Source organism: Molossus molossus, unplaced genomic scaffold (assembly GCF_014108415.1).
Source record: "Molossus molossus isolate mMolMol1 unplaced genomic scaffold, mMolMol1.p scaffold_m16_p_13, whole genome shotgun sequence".
Taxonomy (NCBI): domain Eukaryota; kingdom Metazoa; phylum Chordata; class Mammalia; order Chiroptera; family Molossidae; genus Molossus; species Molossus molossus.
Window position 1 is genome coordinate 91895018 of NW_023425348.1, and position 21093 is coordinate 91916110.

The following is a 21093-nucleotide window of genomic DNA, read 5'->3' on the forward strand; positions in this document are numbered from 1 at the left end:
AAGGCCAGGCTGTCATCCTGTCCTCTAACCAGTTTACCTTCTCTGGTCTCTACCTACCAGGTTCTCATCCTGTGGCCAAATACTTGGGCTCAGTCGACAGTAGATATAGCAGCACCTTCCTTGATCCTGGCTGGAGAGACCTGTTCAGTCGCTCAGAGCCCCCAGTGTCAGGTAACATGCCCTTGTAGGGGATGGAGTGCCGCCTGTCAGGGAGAGCAGTCCTGGCCCAAGGAGGCAGCAAGCATGGTGCTCTCCCTGTAGCCCTGACTCTCCCAGTCACTTCGCATATTTGTCTTTTCAGTTTTATTAAGAGGAGACCCATTAAGTGTAGCCCTTCCACCTAGATGATTTCAGTCTCTGCCACTTGCTCTGCCCCTGTACATCTAGAAATAAGGAGGCCATGGGATGCTGGGGAGGATGTGCCTAGTTGTGTAGATCAGACATAAGCAGAGAATAGCTGTGAAGCAGCCTGCTGATAAGTGAATTACCCCACCAGCCATGTCATCCTGAACCACAGAGCAAAGTGGTAGGAATTGGGCAAGCTGGAGCTCTGTGAGGGTGAGGTGGCAGACCTGAAGGAAGTGACAGGCACAGATGGGTAGAGAGGAGGGGTTCCTCTGGGTTACAAGGGTTGTGTGAGCAAAGAAGGAGGCGGGAGCGTGGTTAGCCTGGGAAAGAGCAAGGCTGTGGGGGACAGCAGGCAGGGGTTCGCAAGGAGAGGACAGTGCTTTGGTCCATGATAGCTTAGCGTCAAAACCATCAGATCTGTGGAACCCTTTCTCTACCTCCACTGCCAGGTCTCCCCATGAGTCTCAGAAAGGGGGCTCTCTAAGCGGGTGTTGAGTTTGCTGGCTGAAGTCAGTTGGCATTCTCTCCTGGCTTTTCTGCAGAGCAACTGGACGTGGTGGGGCGGGTGATGCAGTACGTCAATGGGGCAGGCGTGACACACCAGCTTCCTGTGGCTGAAGCCATGCTGACCTGCCGGCATAAATTGTAAGTTTCACTTTGAGGGATTTCTTAAAAATAGCTGGGGTGGGCTAGATCAATCTTGAATCCTCTTTGCTTTTTCACATTTTCCTTCCTACCCAGTTTCCCTGTGTAGGAACCCAGAAAAATGTGAGAGACAGTATTTTTACTGCCTCCCACCCAGGCCCACCCTCCCTTGCCTGATCCTTCGTACCCCTCTGGGTGCCCATAGTACAAAGAAGCCCATCTCAGGGACTGAAACTCTGAAGTGGCTCCTCATGCCATCCTGAAACCTGATGGAAAGATGTCATGTAGTGGTGTCTGGATCACTTAAAGCTGAGATAAATACCTCAAGTGTATGTCCCCAGCTCTCCACGCAGTCTCACCCACTAAGTAAAGCTCTCCTGTCTCTCCCAACAGCCCTGATGAAGACTCATATCAGAAGTTCATCCCCTTCATTGGCGTGAGTACTGACTCTCCTCTCTGTGTCCCACCCATTCTCCTGGCCCTCCTGTCCTCCCCCCCTGCCCCCCACACATATGAAAGACTCGTCTAGACAGTGGTTCTCATCCAGAGGAGATTCTCCCCCAGGACATCTGGCAATGTCTAGAGACATTTTGTTGTCACAGCTGGGAGTGGGGGTGCTGCTGGCATCTAGTGGGTAGAGCCCAGGATGCTGCTGACATCCTGCAGTGCATAGGACAGCCCACAGCAAAGTATGGTGTGGCCCAAAAGTTAGCAGAGCCAAGGTGGAGAAATACTGGGCTCGCACATGTACCGATCTGTTCTTTTCAGAGTCCTCCTTTCCAGGATCATGGACCAGAGACAGATCATCACTGTATCTCACTTACTGCACCAGGCCCTGAACCTGGGGCCTTGGCCTAGGGAGTGATGTCCAGAGCAGAGCTTCTGTAGGCCCAGGGAAAAGAAAGCTGCCTCAGAAAGAATGGTAGATGGTATTCTGAAGAGAAGTCCGAGAAATAGGATGTTTCCATCTTTAGGGTCAGATAGACCTCTGGGAATAATGGTCTATTCTTTCCCCTCTTATTTAGTCAAGGGAGAATCCCTGTACTAGTGGATTTTGAAAATAAGGGGAATGCCTCATGGATATCTTTGGTGTCAGGTGATACTGACCCTTGGTTGATTTGGTGGTAGCTGGGCCACAAGACAGAGACCTACCAAGAGAGGGAGGCCCAAGGGGACAGAGCTGACCTGCAGGGGCCAAACCATACCACAGAAGCATGGCTGAAACCCAGATTTTTATGTATGAGATGGTTGAATTTCCCATCCAAATCATTTTGTTTCTTTTTTTGTTGTTAATCCTCACCTGAGGATATTTTTTTCCATTGATTTTTAGAGCGAGTGGAAGGGAGAGGGTAGGACAGAGAGAGAGAAAAAGAGAAATATTAATGTGAGAGAGAAACATGGATTGGTTGCCTCCCGCACTATGCCAACCAGGCCAGGGATCAAACCTGCAACCCAGGTACATGCCCTTGACCGGAAATTGAACCTGTGACCCTTCGGTGCTCGGGCCAGCGCTCTAACCACTGAGAAAACCAGCCAGGGCAGCTTGTATCTTTTCATATAGTCTCCTTGAGGACCCTCCTAGCTTCTGGGTGAAGGGGCAGGTGAGGGTCCAGCTTCCACTGTCCCTCTTCTCTGCTCAGCCCAGATTCTGGATGTCTTGAGTGGTCTTGGGAGATGCCTGTGCCTGGGAAAATTCGTTGGCCCTTTCTCATGCCTTACACAGCCTCCCATCTGGCTTGTCCAGTCAGTCCCCATTTAGCCACTGGCCCTGCTTCCATAGGTAGCTGTCTTGGAGACCCCAGGCCATGGCCTGTAGCCTGGGTAGTGTTCTGACTCACATCTTCATGGAGCTGTGGATCACTGCCCACTCTGGCCTCACAATGAAGAGATAGATAAAAAAAAATCTAAAATTTGCTTGACCGGTGTGGCTCAGTGGTTGAGCGTCAACCCATGCACCAAGAGGTTGCTGGTTTGATTTTTGGTCAGGACACATGCTCAGGTTTTGGGCCAAATCCCCAGTGGGGGGCATACAGGAGGCGGTCAATCTGTGTTCTCTCATCAGTGTTTCTCTCTCTCTCCCTCTCCCTTCCTCTCTCTCTAAAATCGATAAAGAAAGAAAGAAAATCTAAAATTCAAACAAACAAAGGAGGTGGCATCCTCATGCAGTGCCAGAGAAGCAAGGGGAGTCGTATCCAGAAAGCTCAGAGTGTTGCCGTTTTACTTTCTGGGATCTAAGAATGCATAGAAGAGTTTACGAAAGACAGCATTGTGTTCTGAGCAGCCAGCCTCAAGGGGACCATGGGCACATGAGCTCCACTTCACACCAGTCCCCAGGGTCCACCTTCTGTGGCCCCCCGCTCTGCTGAGCCTCTGCAAGGTGCTAGGCTCTGGGCCTGCCAGTACATAGGACTTCTGTCACTTGACACCGCAGCAGTGACATTGAAATAGTTTGTCTCTGTGCCCTTTTCTGGCCACTGGAGGGTGCCCTATACCCTTCCCAGAATTCACTATGAGCCATCTAAAATTATTTGGGAAACTCTAATGGACCCCACTGCCTTAGGGGGTTGAAACTGGGACCCCTCCTCACTGGTATTCCTCCAGATTCCAGGAAGTCTGAAAAGGAGGGAGCCTGCAGGTATTAGCATGGCTGCGTACTCCCCTGGCTTGCCCCTGCCACACTCCTGTCTCCCTGGCTGTCTCAGGATGGCTCTGCATCTCTCTTTCTGATGTGAGAAGATGGCATCCTACCCACATGATCTTTCTTAGACGAAAGGAGATCAGGATTGGAAATGGTTCCTACTTTCAAGGTGCCCTTGCCCTTATCCATAGAGAAGAACAAGGAGGTCTCCTGTGTCCCCACCTCACTTTTTGGAACTGGGTGTTTTCACATTTCTTAAAGTTCTGGGCTGCTCTGGGTTCACAAAGATTTTAAAAGCCTGCAATCAAATAATGTGTAGTAATGTCTATTGTTCCCAACCATCTGCTTCCGGTTGGATCAGAACATGTGCAGCTTTGGTGAGAGGACCTCATTCTGTCTCTTCTTTTCTCCCAGGTGGTGAAGGTGGGTCTGGTTGAAGACTCTCCTTCTGCTACAGGTGAGCCAGTGGCCCCTTTACTTCTATGGAATGAGGGTAGTGCCTTCCCGGCCTCCTCTCTAGTTCAGCAGGCCAGAAGGTAAAGACTTTGGGTGTCCTAGGTCAAGTCAGAGTTTGAGCTGGAGCACTGTGGGTACCCCCACTCCCCAGTGAAGCGTTGGCAAGGGATGGTGGGCAAGTATCTAAAGCCCAGAGGAGAGCAGGCTACCACTGAGACAGAGGGGCACCTCAGTTCTTTGCTACCTACTGGTCAGGGGTGGCTTCCTCTGGCCAACTGTGTTTGTCACCTGGCAGGCGATGGGGACGACTCACCTGTGGTCAGCCTTACTGTACCCTCCACATCACCACCCTCCAGCTCAGGCCTGAGTCGAGATGCCACAGCCACCCCTCCTTCCTCCCCGTCCATGAGCAGTGCCCTCGCCATTGTGGGGTAAGGCTCTCACCGGTACCTGTCTTTCTTGCCATGCCCTTCCATCAGGGTCCAGGACATCCCTGCTACCCGCAGCATCATGGGACAGTGACAGCACACTGAGTTTAGAGGGTGGTGTGGCGGTGGCAGCACTGGAGTTAGTATTTAGAGATTTGGGTCCCTGGCTGGGCGAGTCATCACACAGCTCTGTCTGCCCTGTCTATCTCAGAGCTTCGGGGTTGGACAAGAGGCCCTTTTTCGTCTGTAAAGCACTGTGTGTACATCTTGAGTTGAGACTGCCCAGCGTGGTAGAAAGTGTTTGGGCGTGGGAGTCAGACACACCTGGGTTTGAGCTGTGGTCCTGTGTTATAGTCAGCGACGCTTGTTAAAGCACAGTAAGACTTTTTTCAAGGTGGGGACTGTCTTGATAGGGATAGGGACCACTGCAATGGGATTTTGCAGTGGAGGGAGAGATGGGCTTATTTCCCAATACAGCATAAACAAGTGAGGATTTATAGCCAAGGAACAGTGTGGGTTCAATGAATGGAAAATTACTGAGAGGAAGCATCAGAGTTGGGGGATTCTGGCTAAACTAACCTAACAGGATTCTTGATAAAGACAGGCCAAGGCACCAGACATCTCCTTGGGGTTGGGGGTGGGATGCGGAACCTGACCATATATCCAGGGTGATCAGATATGGGTGATAAGGGGTTCTTGTTCGCTGACTTAGCAAGGTTTTTGCTAAAACTGGATTTTATAAGGAAGTGCACAGGTGGCCTAGAGAAGATTCAGGAGCCTGACTAAAGTTGGATGGGTCAAGCAAAGAATCTTTGTCCCTTGGACAAGTTACTAAGCTTCATTTCCGACTCCATGGGAGGAGAGGTGAAGTAGTCAAGTCACAGTGTTGTGAGGCATGAATAGGAGCGTGTGTGTCAGTGCTGGCATAGGGGAGGCGCTGCTGTCTTTCACGCATCCAGTCTGTCTGTCAGCACAGTGGAGCTGTCCAGTGAATGAGACAGGCGGTGCCCTGTCCTGGAGCTCAGGGTGCAGAGTCCCAGCAAGGGGGAAGCAACGCAGAAGTTCCAACTGCGTAGATTGCACAAGGTACTGTGGATTGTAGTTGGGGTGGTTATGAAGGGGAGAGAATTTCTTTAGGACCCAAAGGATCCAGAGTTTATTTTATTTTATCCTCACCTGAGGACATTTTTCCATTTTTGTTCAGATAGAGTAGGAGGGGGAGAGAGAGAGAGAGAAACATCGACGTGAAAGGGACACATCAAGTGGTTGCCAACTACACAACCCAACCAGGGCCAGGGACAAACTGCAACCAAGGTACATGCCCTTAGCGGGAACCGAACCCGGGTCTCTCTGGACTGCAGGCCAGCGCTCTAACCGCTGAGCCAAACCAGCCAGGGCAGGATCCAAAGTTTAGAGCTCATGGTCAGGGAGGCCTCCCTGCAGGCAGCTGTCCTGCTGAGGCCTGGGGCAGAGGAGCCGGTGCTCCATCATGGGGAGCTGAGGGGACGGGCTCTGAGGTGGGAGAAGAGCTGGTCTGGGTTAGGAACAGAAAGCAGCTCCTGCTGCTCCTCCCTCCAGTTCCCTTTCTTCTGCCTTCGCTGCTTTCTGTTTCCCCTGGTGGTCCTTGTAGCAGCAGAGAGGGTAGGCCCTGGCCGGCAGCTTTTCCAGAACCACCAGTGGCAGTGTGGGTCCCCGAAGAGTATGAAGTGCTCTTGGATGGTGAGAGGGCTGCCTTGGAGCTCAAATCCCAACCCTGTTCTGCCCCCCCCTTCATTTCTTGCCGTGAAGGGACAGTGCAGGAAAAGGAAGAAATCCCACATGTGGCTCCAGTGACCTCAGGTTCCAGGCTTCCTGGGCAGCCTGGGGATCAGCCCTTACTTCCACCTCCTTTCCCAGCCAGTTTAAGCTCGTACTTCCAGTACTGCTGAAACCAGGCAGAAAGAGAAATGTCAGATGATTTTTGTAGCCTATGTTCCTATTGTGTCTGACGCCTCCTTTCAAGAAAACATCAGCTCTTTTTCTCCTTGGAGCTAAAATTATCCCTGAGCTAGAAGTACCATAAATAAGAGAAAGCCGCAGGTCAGCATCCATCAGCTCTCTCGGGGCTGCTGCAGCCAGTACTGCCGCCTCTGTCCCACTTAATCGCCCAACCCCTGGCTGGGTTTCGCCCGGGCTTTGCTTGCTGTGTGTGCACGTATGTGGGTGCCTGTTTGCATGAGTGTGTGTGTGCGTGCACACTTGAAGCTTCCTTCCTATTTCCCTCATCCCTGTGACTTACTTTGCCTCACCCTCTCCTGACTTTGTCCTCAGATCAGCCTGACTCTCACTCCCACGTGAACCACTTCTGTGAGGCTAGAGGGAACCTGGAGCTGCATAGTCGACCACCTCCTCTCGCCAACCCCACAGGCTAGAGGGAACCTGGAGCTGGTCCCCACTTTGCCCCCACCCCCACCTAGCCATGCAGTTGGGAACTGAGGGCACAGCTTACTCTCCATTATTGTTTCCCTTCTCTAGGAGCCCCAACAGTCCATATGGGGATGTGATTGGCCTCCAAGTGGACTACTGGCTGGGCCATCCCGGGGAGCGGAGGAGGGAAGGTGACAAGAGAGATGCCAGCTCCAAGAACACCCTCAAGAGCGTCTTCCGCTCAGTGCAGGTTTCTCGCCTCCCCCATGGTGGGGAGGCCCAGCTTTCCAGCACCATGGCAATGACTGTGGTCACCAAAGAGAAGAACAAGAAAGGCAAGTGACATTTGAGGCCAGGGACAATCAGGGCCACCAGACCTACCTGTCTCCTCTCTCAAGGTCTGAGATGAAATCTGCTTCTGAGAGACCTTGGATGAGGGTGAAGCAGCATAAGTCTCATGTGGTCTAGCCTGGAGTTCCCGGGGGTCCTGCCTAACCTTGTGGGATAACCCATTCATTCCTCTGTCATTGGTCCCTGTCTGCTGAGCATCCTCACCTCAGGGACCAAGGCATTTAGTGCTGCCATAAGGAAGCGTGACTTTTGGCCACTGCCCTCAGGGATGGACTGTGTGACACAGGAAGACACCTCCATGACACAGCCCCAAGGTCACCCTGGCCCCATGGAACAGCTTATTCACATCCCACCCGGGAAGCCACTCCAGCCTTCATGAGCTTAAGGGCATAGTTGTTTTTTAAGAGTTGAGAGGAGCCCTGGCCAGTATTGCTCAGTGGTTAGAGCGTCATCCCGCGGACCAGAGAGTCCCAGGTTCAGTTCCTGCTAAGGGCACGTGCCTTGGTTGCAGTTTGTCCCCAGCCCTGGTTGGGGTCATATGGGTGGCATCCACTTGCTGTATATCTTTCACGTGGATGTTTCTCTCTTCTCTTCCTCCCTCTCTCCTTCCCGCTCTATCTGAAGATAAATGCAAAAAAAATGTCCTCGAGTGAGGATTAAAAAAAAAAAAAGAGGAGCCCTGACCGAGTGGCTCGGTTGGAGCATTGTCTCATACACCAGAGGGTTGCAGGTTCAATTCCCAGTCAAGGACACATACCTAGGTTGCATTTTCAATACCTGGTCAGATCCAGTATGGGAGGCAACCAATTGATGTTTCTCATGAAGATATTTCTCACTCTCTCCCCACCTCTCTTTCTCCCCCCTTCTCTCTCCCTTCATCTCTCTCAAATCAATAAAAGCATGCCCTTGAGTGAGGAGGAAAAACAGACGTAAAGGGAATACAGCCCATTCCAGATAAGAAGGGTGACTTAAGGCACCAGAGGAAGAGTCAGGGTGGCCCTGGGTCCTGTGCTCTGGGAGACAGGCAGGAACCCCCTACCAGGCCAGTGCTGGGGCTGCGCGTGCTGCTGTCAGTCTGGGTTGTAAACCCGCAGATCTGGCAGTGCACCTGCAGTGGCAGGCCGGGGTGACTCTGGGAGCCTCATAGCACCCCACCCCTCCAGCTGTCAGGAAAGTTTCCTTTTATCTGCTGGACCCCCTCCCTTCAGCGCTTCCAAAGCAGCTGGGTCGCCTTCTGTTCATACCTCTGTTCCACAAAGACCCCTGAGGGGCAGCAGGGGCTGTGCTCCGAGGCTGGCCTGGGTGGGCTGTCAGCCCAGCGGTGCCCTCCTGTTCTTGCCTCCTCCCAAGCAGGAGTGGGGCGAGGACTGCATCCCAGGCAGAGCTGTACGAACAGCTGCAGAGGCAGAGCCCTAGCTGCCTGCAAGTCCCCCCAGGCTGCCTAGAACATTCAAGTTGGAAGGGACTTCAGAGACCATCTGGGCCCAGTTGCTCATTACACAAGAAGATATCGAGGCCTGGAGGGTGGGAGAAACCCTTGCTGGGACAGGGCAGGAACTCCAAGATCCTGGGAGCAGGGAACAAAGGATTGGCTTTCTGCAAATCACTTCTCCTTCCCACAGGAAGAGGAGACAGTAGGGTGGGGGAGGAGAGGATTGGCTGCTTTACCAAGGGCTGTAACAGACGGCTTCCTGCTTGCTTTCCAGTTCCCACCATCTTCCTGAGCAAGAAACCTCGAGAAAAGGAGGTGGATTCTAAGAGCCAGGTCATCGAAGGCATCAGCCGCCTCATTTGCTCTGCCAAGCAGCAGCAGACCATGCTGAGAGGTGGGTGCAGCTGGGAGAGGAGGGACAAGGGACTGTGGGACAGGGAGGTGATGCCCCCCAGGAACCCTGGGAAGATGGCCTTAGCAGTCCTGGTCACACCCTACCTTCCCCTGTCACCCCTAGTGTCCATCGACGGAGTCGAGTGGAGTGACATCAAATTTTTCCAGCTGGCGGCCCAGTGGCCCACCCATGTCAAGCACTTTCCAGTGGGACTGTTCAGTGGCAGCAAGACCACCTGAGGGCACTGTCTCCTGGCCACTCTCCCTCCTGGCACTGCCACCCGCCTCACCGCCTGCGGGCAGGGGGAGGCCAGCAGGCCCAGCACCTCCTTTCCTGGCCCTGGGGCCAGCATCTCCCTTGCCCAGTCCTGAAGACATTGCCACTGGGAAGGCTGCCCCCATTCCCACTGCTCAGGCCCATCCCTGGGCAGAACCCTTCCTCCTCCTCCCCTCCCCTCCTGCTGGCCTGAGGCATGTTGATTTTGCCTTCAGGTTCCAGTTCCTGGAAGTGAATCCTGGCCTGCCCTTCCCTGACTTCCAGTGTCTTTCTCCCAGGTGGCGCTGGTTTCCTTCCTGGAATCCCGGCCCACAGCAGGAAGTCCAGCCCTCCTCCCCTTTTCTACAGCCCAGCTGCCAGTTGCTGCTCAGCCTGAGCCCAGGGGACCCCTCCCCTCCAGTCACAGGGGCAGCTCCCACTCCTCTTTCACCCCAGGACAGTGTTTCTGTGGCGATGCTGTGTATTGCTGTGACGGAGAGGCCTTCCTGGTCTCCCCCACACATATCCTCACCACCCCCAGGTTCCCTGTAGATGTGGCCTGTGTCCTGATCATTTCTTTGGTTCTCTCCACGGCCAGTCTCTTGGTAGTTCCATGTGACCCACCTGGGCACTGGTCCCTGTCCCGTGCCTCCCCTTGATGATTCTCCCTCTGCCTCCCACCCCCTTCACCCAGCACAGCTCTGCCTTGTCCTGAAACTCTGGACTCTGCAGAGATGGGAGACAGACCCCCACCAGTGTATTGTCTGTGGCCCCAGCCCCTTCACCCCTGTTCCCACCCATGTCCATCTGTCTCCCTTTCCCCGGTCTGTTCTTCCCCACCTCACTTTTGGGCCACTGGTCTGGGCGGAGACCATCCTCTCAGCCTGGGGTCCCTTTAGCAGGCTCCATTCCTTTCCTCTCACTGCAGACTCAGGGTCTGAGCCCCTCCTCAGCCTTGACTATCAGCCTTCTCAAAAGAGGCTGAGCACACTGGGTCAAGGTCCCAGCCGCAGTCCTTCATTCCCCACCAGCACCTCCAGAACTTGACTGTTGCCCTCTCACCCCTTCCATAAGTTTGCACAGAACTTCATTTTGAAAACTGTCTTTCTCATTCTCCATACCTCCCCCAAACTCCTCCAGCCTTTACCCACAGCTCAGCCCTGCTGTCCGGAGCATCTCCTGGGCTGTGCCATTCTCCTGACCAGAGAGAGTGGAGTGGGAGGGACTGAGTGGATGCTGGATTTTTCATTCAATAAACTGGTGATTTCTTACCAACTAGCAAGCCTTGGACATCTTTGCCTCTCATTGTGACTCAGGATCTGTCCAACCCCTACCCTTTTGCACAACGCAGCCAACCCCGATCAAAACCAACTAGGAACAGGCTTTGGAAAGAAGCAAATCCCATATTATTAATTGTAAAACAGAGGCATGAAGGTGTCTTACCAGTAGGGGGCGAGCAAAGGTTAGAAACAACGCCATTCCCACACAAAGTCCCCTTTTTCCCTGGGAGTCACCATCCCCAGTCCCACTTCCCAAAGCAATGACATGTCGAAGGCACTCTTCTGATTGAAGATTGGAATTTGACTTCTTTCCTGTACTAGGCTGATGTCCTGCCAGTTTCTGAAAGTTGGGGAAGTCTGAGGACAAGGAGATCTCTGCATGGGGTGGGGCTGGGGTCCGTCACAGGCTTTCCTGCCACCCTTAACCTTACAGATGGCAAACAGTCCTAGCCCCTGCTCCCTGATGCCTGGTTCTCCATACACTCCCAGGACAGAGGCCTGCTCGCCAAGCCTCCTCCTGTGAAGAAGTGCCCAGATGCGGACTTGGCATCTTCACCCTGCAGGACAGCCACAGAGGGATGGATGGCTCAGTGGGGTAGGTTGTCACTAGCTCCCCAAGCCCCTGTGGCCAGATGACCTAACAGAGGGAGGCTCTGGGACCCAGGGGTGTAGCCCTGTGCAAACTCTCCTAACCTGAAAAATGAAACTAATCCTGCCTCCCAAAGGGGACAATTTAGTGCAGTCTATGAAAGTGTCCCAGAATGCAGCCTGCACAGTAGTTACCAAACAAGGTGTACAATCTGGTTGGTGAGAGGAACACCTCAGATGTGCCCGAGGTGACGAGAGAACATGGGTGTTCCTTAGGGCAGATTGAACGTGCCCACTGGTGCCCACTGGAGTGGGCAGTGGCGGGTGCGGGCAGAGCATGGGGTTGTGGGGACCTGGGAGCCAGTGGGAGTCCCAAGCCGGAGGGGTGTGGGGCAGGCGGACTTGAGTCCCAGCTCCTCGCCCTCTCAGGTTCCAGCTCAGAACTGAGAAGAGGGTCCTGGGGAGATGAGAGTGAGAAGGCATCTGACGCCAGGGCCCCCCCTCCCAGGGCCCCCGCCTCCCGCTGTGCATCGCCCTCCCCTGCTCCCACCCACAGTCCCTCCCACCTTCTCCATGGCTTCATCCTGCACTTGCCCCTCTATCCTGTATCAGCCCTTCCCACTCTGTGGCTCTTTCTTTCACGAACACACAGTAATAGCTTCTGTGTTAAAAACAACTTCCCTGGCTCTGGCCAGTTTGGCTCAGCGGTTAGAACCTCAGCCCGAGGACCAGAGAGTCCCAGGTTCGGTTTCCACTAAGGGCACATACCTCAGTTGCAGTTTGTCCCTGGCCCTGGGTGGGGTTTTTGCAGGTGGCAACCGGTCTCTCTCACATCGATGTTTCTTCCTCCCTCTGTCCTTCCCACTCTATCTGAGGATAAATGCAAAAATGTCCTCAGGTGAGGGTAAAAAAAAACAAAAAAACCCCACAAATTCCCCAATTTTTTTTTCTTATAAAAACGGGTATTTATTTCTCACAGTTCTGAAGGCTGGCAGTCTAAGATCAGGGGGCCAGCATGGTTGGGTTCTGTGACAGCTCTCTCCCAATCACAGATGAGCATTCCTGTGTCTTCACGAAGCAGAAACCACTTCCCTGATTTTTTTTTTCCTTTATTGATTTTTTTAGAGAGATAGGAAATGAGAGGGAGAAATAGATAGAAACATCAATGAAAGAACATCGATTGGCCGCCTCCTGCATGCCCTCCACTGGGGATTTGGCCCACAACCTGGGCATGTGTCCTGACCGGGAATGGAACCTGTGACCTCTTGGTGCATGGGTTGACGCTCAGCCACTGAGCCACAAGGGCCAGACTGATTCTTTTTTTTTAATCCTCCCCGAGGATATGTTTTTATTGGTTTTAGAGAGGGTGAGAGAAACATTGATGTGAGAGAAAAACATTGATTAGTTTCCACCCATACTCACCCTGACTAGGGATTGAACCCGCAACCTGTGTATGTGCCCTGATTGGGAATCGAACCTGCAACCTTTCTGGAGTATGGGGAATGATGCATCAACTAACTGAGCCACACCGGCCAGGGACACTTCCCTGATTCTTAATCCCCTTCGGCTGCCACACTATGTCTTCTCAGAGAGAAATTCTTCAAAAGAGTTTGTTCATGTCCTCCCATTCCTTCAGGCTGTTTTCTTCACAAGCCCATCAAAAGTCCTCTTACCACTCGGCCGGTGTGGCTCAGTGGGTTGAGCGTCCTCCCATGGACTAAGAGATCCTGGTTCGATTCCGGGTCAGGGCACATGCCCATGTTGTGGGCCTGTTCCCCAATGGGCGTGCAGGAGGCAGCCAATTGATGTTCTCTCACATCGATGTTTCTATCTCTCTCTCCCTCTCACTTCCTCTCTCTAAAAAATCAGTAAAGATCCCTGGCCGGTTTGGCTCAGCGGTTAGAGCGTCAGCCCGCAGACCGGAGAGTCCCAGGTTCGGTTCCCGCTAGGGGCATGTACCTCAGTTGCGTTTTATCCCTGGCACTGGTTGAGATCATGTGGGTGGCAGCCACTCTATGTGTCTCTCACATTGATGTTTCTCTTCCTCTCTCTCCCTCCCACTCTGTCTGAAGATAAATACAAAAATATCCTCGGGTGAGGATTTAAAAAAATAATAAAAATAAAAAATCAATAAAGAAAAAAAGTTGTTTTAAGTCCTCTTACCAAGGTCACTGATGACCTGGGCTGTCAAATCCAAGGGTTCGTTTTCTTGTTGGACCCATCAGTAGAAGCTGATGTACATACTCCCTGCTGGAATCCCTTTCTCCTTGGCCTGTGGCCAGCACTCCTGTCCTCCCACTCGACTGGCTGCTCTTTCTTAGCCTCCCTACTGTCTCCGCATCTGCCCAGCCTTGGAACACTGGACAGCTCAGGGCTCCCGCCTCTGGCCTCTCTCTCCTCACTCACCCTGCAGTGTGAAAGACTCCCTGTACACAGACTTCTTCCTCCATTCTTCGTTGCTGAGGCCAGAAACTTGGAAATCATTCTCGACTCCTCTTTCTCTCATACCCAATATCCAGTCCACCAGTAAATCCCATAGGCTTTGCCTTCAGGGCAGATCCAGAACCCAGCAGCTCCTCACTGCTTTCATGGCTGCTGTTACCTCCTGTCTGGATCCAGCAGTCGGCTCCACCTACTCCACCTGCAGTCTATTCTCCACACAAGAGCCAGAGAGAACCTTTCAAAATGTTAATCAGGCCTGGCCAGTGTGGTTCAGTGGTTAGAGCATCGGCCCCCCGGACTGAGGGGTTGTGAGTTTGAATCCCAGTCAAGGGCATGTACCTGGGTTTCAGGTTTGATCCTGACCTGGGTTGCAGGTTCAGTCTGGCCCGGTCAGGGTGGCAACCAATCAATTTGTCTCTCTCACACTGATATCTCTCTCTCTCTCTCTCTCTCTCTCCCTCCCTCCCTCCTTCCCTCCCACTCTATCTAATGGGAAAAAAATTAAAAAATATTTTTATTGATTTTTATTTTTTAATCTTTATCAAAAGTATTACAGATGTCCCTTTTTCCCCCTCCTCCCTGTTCCCATCCCCCTCCTGCCTTCCTTTTTATTGATGTTTTTTAGAGAGAGAGAGAAACACTGACATGAGATCAAAACATCAATCAGCTGCCTCCTGCATGCCCCCTACCGGGGATCCAGCCCACAACCCAGGCATGTGTCCTGACCAGGAATCAAACTGGCAACTTTTTGGTGCATGAGATGATGCCCAACCAACTGAGTCACCCGACCAGGGCGATGACAATGACAGTTTTGAGGAGTACTGGTCAGGTTTTTAGAGTGCCCCTCAATTGGGTTTGTCCGTGCATCATATCAAGGGTCATGACATCTTGCTGATGTTCACATGGATCACCTGGCTGAGTAGCATTGACCAGTCCAGGTGCAGCCCCTGTCCATACTGTGCTCCGGGGAAGGCCGGCACTGAGCAGAGCCACGCTCAGGAGTGAGCAGCTTCCCTCTCCATTCATTATTTGGAATTCTTCCATCATCTACTGCCCTGTCCAGGGACTGATGGCATGAATAGCCCTGTCGCTGTCACTTCCTGCCAGGCTGCTGCCGAGTGCTTCACATGGTTTACCGAATCCTCGGAGCTCAGAGTGGCCCTAGGAAATCAACTTGGCCGCTACTTACTTTTTAACGAAAAGCCAAAGGTCAGCGCTCCCCTCCCAATTCGACTCTCATTTCTAACATGTACTTGACTCCAGTACTCACAGGCATCTCAAACCTCATATGGCCCAGATTGCCCTTAGTCCTCCTGGTTGTGGTAAGTGGCAGCAGCATCCATCCTATCACTTGAGCCAGAAACCAATGAATCCCTATGTTGTCCATTCTGCCTCCCAAAGACTGTTCCCAAACATAAGCAAGAGTGCTCCCTCCCTTTCTGGAGTCCTACAGAGGCTTCCTAATGCCCTCTGAACACAGCCACCCAAGCCATGGTCCAGCAGGCCTGCAGGCCTGGCCCGCCTGCCAGTAACGTCACTTCCGATTGCTTCCTCCCCTGTGCGCACCACCCTTGAGCCACAGCTGACCTTTCAGTAATCAGATCCCTCTTCCCTGCACACAGGCTTTAACATGCTGTTTGTGCCCCTTAAATGCTCTAACTGCCCCATATTTATCCCCTTTGCCTACTCATCATCTCCTCAGAAAGTTTCTCCCAACCACCCTGTCCAAAGTCTGTCACCTGCCATAAATATCTTTGTAGCACATTAGAATGCGAGTTCCAGGAGGGCAGGGACTTGGGCTGACTTACTCATTGCTGCATCTCCAGCACATCACTCTGGCATCTGGCAAACAGCCAGCTAAAGGAATGAGCTGGGGATGTAGGCACTTGTCCAAGGCACACAGCCCAGCGGAGAAGGAGCCAGATTTCTAACTCAGCTCGTCAGACTTCAGACCATCGCTCAAGGTCCTACTCAGATCCCAACTTCCCAATATCCATATGTCCTACATGTAGTAAGTTCCTACTGTGGGCCAGCTCCTATCCTAGGTATGGTGGTACCAAGATGGACACAGGGTTGGCTCCTTACCTATACGAGAACTCTGAGGCTAGCAGGGGAGACAGACAAATAGGCAATTGCCACACAGCATGGCAGTTTGCATAGCAGCACACAGGAGGGGATGTCTGAGGTGTCTCCAAGGAAATTACACCTGAGCAAAAGATGCCTAACATGATGGATGTTCTAGGTACAGGAATAGCAACAACTAGAGCTAAGAGAGAGTCTGGCCCATTCTGAGACCTGAAGGTGGGTTAGTGAGGCTGACAAGTAAAGGCAGGGGTAAGTAACAGCAGAGAGGAAGGGAGCGGCAAGGGCAATAAGGAGCCTTGTAGCTGTGATTACTACTGCTCTGTGCCAGACCATAGACTGTGCACTGTATCCTGAGATCAGTGAGGAGCCAAGAAAGGGTTTTAAAAGGTGGACTGGAGAAAGATCACCTTGCTACAACACGTGGAAGGAAGCAAGACTGGAGACCAGAAGAGTTGGAAGGGAGTTACAGCAATTTAGAAAAGATGTGGCCAGCCCTGGCCAGTTTTGCTCAGCGGTTAGAGCATCGACCTGCAGTCCAGAGAGACCCAGGTTCGGTTGGGTCATGTGGGAGGTAGCCACTCGATGTGTTCCTTTCACGTGGATGTTTCTCTCTCTCTCTCTCTCTCTCTCTCTCTCTCCCTCCCACTCTATCTGAATGAAAAATGTCCTCGGGTGAGGATAAAAAAAAAAGGAGAGTCAAGGATCAGGACTGGCCATGTGCCATGGGTGAACGGGCAAATGGTAGAACAGTCCTGGAGGAGACTGGGAGGTGGGAAGTTTGGGGCAAGGAGGATGTATTACTCAAAGGTGGGCATCCAACTAGAGTTGAATATATAGGTCTGGATGGAGCTCAGGGGAGTGATGTGGGCTGGATGGAGAGTTGGGCTTCCTTAGCATGTAGGAGAGCTGACCTTAGGCAGAGAGTGAGATTGCGTCTGGCCCAGCTGAGCTCCCTCCATCCTGACCACACGGCGCCTACGTCCAGCACCAAACACCTTAGCACTTGTTATATTCAGACTTGCTTTCTCTTTGCAGCCCTGTGTGTGGTTCGCTTTCATTCTGAATGTTTTCTCTCCAACACCACCCTAAGCAGAGAGTGCCTTATGTTTCATGTTTTTTCTCCCCACTGTCCATTCACTAACACTGGATCCGTTCAATAGTCAGCAGATGGTGTTAACAAATAACTACTAGTGATGGAGTCTGTTAGGTACAAAGCATAATATTAAGATCTGAACTCTGCTACTTATTCCGTTCTCTTGAGGACCCTACAAGGTAAGAATTAGGAACCTCATTCTACCAATGAGGAAACATATTAACAGCGTGTATAAATCTGCACAGCTGGCAAGTGGAGAAACATGGCCTTGAACTTAGCTCAGTCTGACCCTAAAGCTGTGTGCCCTCCCACTGAGCAGGGCAGGGACCATTCTAGTCTGGCTGGGAGGCCTCAGGATGCAGATTTGCCGTGTGCTTATGTGCATATATGCATGAGCAGTGGACATGGACAACGGACTGGGGAGGGGGGGGGAGGGGGAGGGGGAATCAGTGGGGGGGAAAGGAGAAACATCTGTAACAAAAATTAATTAATAAAAAAAAAAAAAAGATTTGCCGTGTGGCTGCCAGGACAGGAGCCAGAAGCCTCTCAGGGAAGCTCTGAGCAGACTTGATTCTTGGTTCAGTGACAGAAAAAACTGACAACCGGAGGTGTTTGCAATGGCAGAAGCCCCCCCCCGCCCCGCCCCCAGGAAGTGGTGAGATGTGCATTAGGTGGGGAGACATGATTTTTAAGGAGACTCCAATCTTGAGCATTTATGGGTGACCTTGTGGACATTCCAGGGTAGGGATGATATGCTTGGTAAAAGTGCCTCCCAACCACTTCAAAGAAAAGGAGTGAAGCTAGCCAAGGGGAAAAGAATCATTTAAGAAAGCAGACTTCAGTGGGGTGAGTGCTTCTGAGGATCCAAGGGCAAGGCTGGGAGCAGAAGAAGGGATTTTTCAGGGAGAAAACAATATTAAAAGTAACAAGAACAACTTCCCCAGGTTTGGGACCAGCGGGCGTAAGTCGACGAGCTCTGCAGAAAATGGCAAAAGGCGCTGAATCACCACTGAGCATGGGCTCCTTGCTTTCTTCTTCCTTAACTGAGCACCCATCAGCAGCCTGGCATGAGACCAGCAGCTCTGGGGGAAAGGGGTGTGCAGAACACAGCGGGTGAAGTAACAGTCCCTTCCTGTGGGAGACTCACAGTATAATCTTCAGAGACAAGATAAAAAGCTGAGTGGTTGAAAAGGTTTGAACACATGCAAGGTCAAGCTCTGAAAGCAAGATAAGAGTCTGAGAACTGGCAGGGCAGGCCCGGCCTTCCCTCTGCCAGGCAGGCCGGGAGGAACAGGGTCAGCTGCCCAGAGAGAATCTCAGAGAAACCACAAAGCCTGCAGGGAGTTAGCAGAAAAGCCAGAACAACAACCCAGCAAAAGTCACAAAGGGAGAATGGAAAATGCTCTTTCCATCCACCTGGAAAAAGATGATTTAAAAAAATGTGTTCCTTTATTAGATGGGAAGAATGCACAAGGGAAGAAAGCAGGGTTGTGGATGTGTGCTTGTGCTTGGCCATGTGTGGTTTGCACCTACGTGTGTCCATAAACGCACGTACGTGGAGGTGTGTGTGCGGCACACAGGTGTTCAGTGCCTCTAGGTGAAACTGCCTGAGGCCATGTGCAACTGCTTTTGTGTAGGTGTGAACAAGCAACTTGACTTTGGTTCTCTTGACCTCTGCTCCATGCGATCAGTGTTGTCTTACACACTGGTACAAAATGACCTGGACTCCAGATTAGGGAAGGACACAGTGGTCACTGGGAGCCTGGGCTCCCCGGGAACATCAGGCTCCATGCAGCTGCCTTCCGCTCTCTGGGCCTCAGTTTCCTTCCTTGTAAAATAAAACAGGGGCTTTCAACCTAGGGTGGACATCATGGGCAATGCTTAAATTTTAAAATAAGAGATGACCAAAGCCTTGCACCACCAAATCCCAATCTCTAGAAGAGCCTTATAACAGTTTCTTCACGGGATTCTGAAACCTAGCCTTGTCAAGAACCACAAAGGTGCTTTGGGCTCCGGATTCTAAATCCTTCCTTTGAACTCAGAGGCAAGCTAGGAGAGCAGTCATAGCTGATGGAGACTCCGTGCATGGAGGCAGGCTTATCACATCACAGCCAGAGCGCCTCTGGGGGACAGGGCCAATGTGAGGGCTAAAGGACACCAGACCCCAAATGCAAATGACTCCCATCCTCAGGGTCCTGGAGGAAAACTGACCAAATGACAAGGATAAACAAGCTCTGTACTGAAGCAAACAACATAATTGATGGACACAGAAACTGGTAATAGCAGGTGTTTCTGGACACGGGAGCTACATGGCTAAGGACAGTGCTCAGAAAGAAAGAACTACATTTCATTGTAACTTGTACCTGCCTTTTGAATTTTGTATCATATGACTGTATTAGCTACCTTTAAAAATCAATGGAGCCCTGGTCGGTATGGCTCAGTGGTTAGAGGGTCAGCCTGCTCACCCAAGGGTCACTAGTTTGATTCTCAGTCAAAGGCACATACCTGGGTTACAGGTTCCATCCTCTGCCCTGGTTAGGGCATGTGTGGGAGGCAACCAATCGATATGTCTCTCTTACATTGATGTTTCTCTCTCTTTCTTCCTCCCTCCCTTCCACTCTCTCTAAAAATCAATGGAAAAAAATATCCTTGGGTGAGGATTAACAAAAATAAAAATCACTGGGGAAAAAAATAATTGGCAGAAGCACAGGTCTGGGGAGAAGAACCTATCTGGATATAAATGGGACACACACAATCTAGGGTTTTAGCTCACAAGCTCATCCTCAGCAGACACAGTGTGGTGGCTATCAGTCAGCCCGACTTACAACTTCACGGTGGACAGGTGGCATGTTCATTAAGAGGGCACCATCCTGTGATCTGTGCAATTCACTCCCTGCTGGATCCCTGGGCCCTGGACTGAGCACTGCATTCTAATTAGTGTCTGAACAGACATGCTAAATTACACTCAGAAAAGAGAATTCAGGGTGGAGAAGAGCCAGGGGTGGGAGAAGGGACAAGGATTGTCAGCCCAGGGAAGGAGAACATCACGGTCTCTGAGTATCTTCATTGGCAAAAGGGAGCAGAGTGTTCTTCCTGAGGGCAGAGCTTCAGTTTGGTGTGGGGAGAACTGCAGGAAGGTACTTTGTGGCTATCTAGGGAAAAATTTTCTGTCCTTTAGAGTGGTCTCACAGTAGAAGGTAGTGAGCTCTCTGTCACAGATGTACTTAAGTTCGGGGCACCAGGCCATTTCTCTGTCAGAAATGATGCCAAGGAGACTGGCATCCATAGGATGCTGTGGAATCTGAGTCTGAGTCCACCCTGACCCATAAGCAACACCCAGATCCCTGGCACTAGCTTTGCAGGTTTTGTCCTTTGGGGAGGTTATCCTGCTGTTACTCATGACATTGACCTTGGGCAGTGCCAGGTAGCCACCAATCCAGGGCTGCAGAGCACCAGACCAAACCCTGAGCCTGGCAGGGACCTGACAAGGGCAACAGGTGCACCCACCTGCCTTTTTTTGGTTAATCCTCACCCGAGGATATTTCTTCCACTGATTTTTAGAGGGAGTGTAAAGGGGGTGGGGGAAAACAGGAACATTGATGTGAGAGAGACACATCGATTGGTTGCCTCCTACACGCATCCAGACCAGATGGGGGATCCACCCTTGACTGGGAATCAAACCGGAGACCCTTTGGTAAGCTGGCCAACGCTCCAACCACTGAACCACACCCACCAGGGCCCTTCTGCCCTTTCCTAAAACTAACAATTAGTGAGGGCTGCTATGTGGCTGGCCAGGGAGTGAACAAGACAGGCAGGCTTGGCCTACATTCTAGGGAGGAGACAGGAAACCAACAAGAAAAATGTTAGAAGGGATAAATACGACAGAGAGAATTAAATAGGTGCATGAGATGGACTGGAGGGCTGCCCTTCATGGGGGGTCAGGAATCAAGGAAGGGCTCTCTGAAGAGGTGACATTTCATCTGAGCCCCGAATGACATCATCACCTTGTCTTGACCATCCGGCCACTAGCATCTGTTGTGGTATTCACAGGCAGACACATGAGTCTTCGTTTTGGCAGATGCCAGGCTGCCCTTTGCCACCCCTTTCTCCCTTAGAGCCAGAAGCCTCCGTCCCTTCCCCGCCAAGAAGCAGCTCTCAATTGTCGTGAATCCGGGGAACGAACAGCTCCGAAGGAGTTGGGTGGGGCACAACCAGTCTCCAGTGCCAAATGAGCGTGAGGTGGGCCAGATGT

The 21093-nt window shown here is 51.9% G+C and overlaps 1 protein-coding gene across 3 annotated transcripts in view; it reads left to right on the top strand.

The window, feature by feature from the left end:
* PACS1 (phosphofurin acidic cluster sorting protein 1) overlaps positions 1 to 11074 on the top strand; it is a 129744-nt gene extending 118670 nt beyond the window's left edge. For 2 of the 3 annotated variants that reach the window (XM_036258117.1, XM_036258118.1), the window contains exons 17-24: positions 61 to 171; positions 891 to 993; positions 1387 to 1429; positions 4046 to 4088; positions 4383 to 4518; positions 7030 to 7256; positions 8979 to 9098; positions 9222 to 11072. In XM_036258117.1, the coding sequence (XP_036114010.1) occupies positions 61 to 171; positions 891 to 993; positions 1387 to 1429; positions 4046 to 4088; positions 4383 to 4518; positions 7030 to 7256; positions 8979 to 9098; positions 9222 to 9337 (899 nt within the window). In that variant the 3' untranslated portion in view covers positions 9338 to 11072. Of the gene's footprint in view, positions 1 to 60; positions 172 to 890; positions 994 to 1386; positions 1430 to 4045; positions 4089 to 4382; positions 4519 to 7029; positions 7257 to 8978; positions 9099 to 9221 lie in introns of all 3 variants that reach the window. The other variant, XM_036258116.1, reaches the window with a different exon arrangement.
* Positions 11075 to 21093: the final 10019 nt, after the last annotated feature.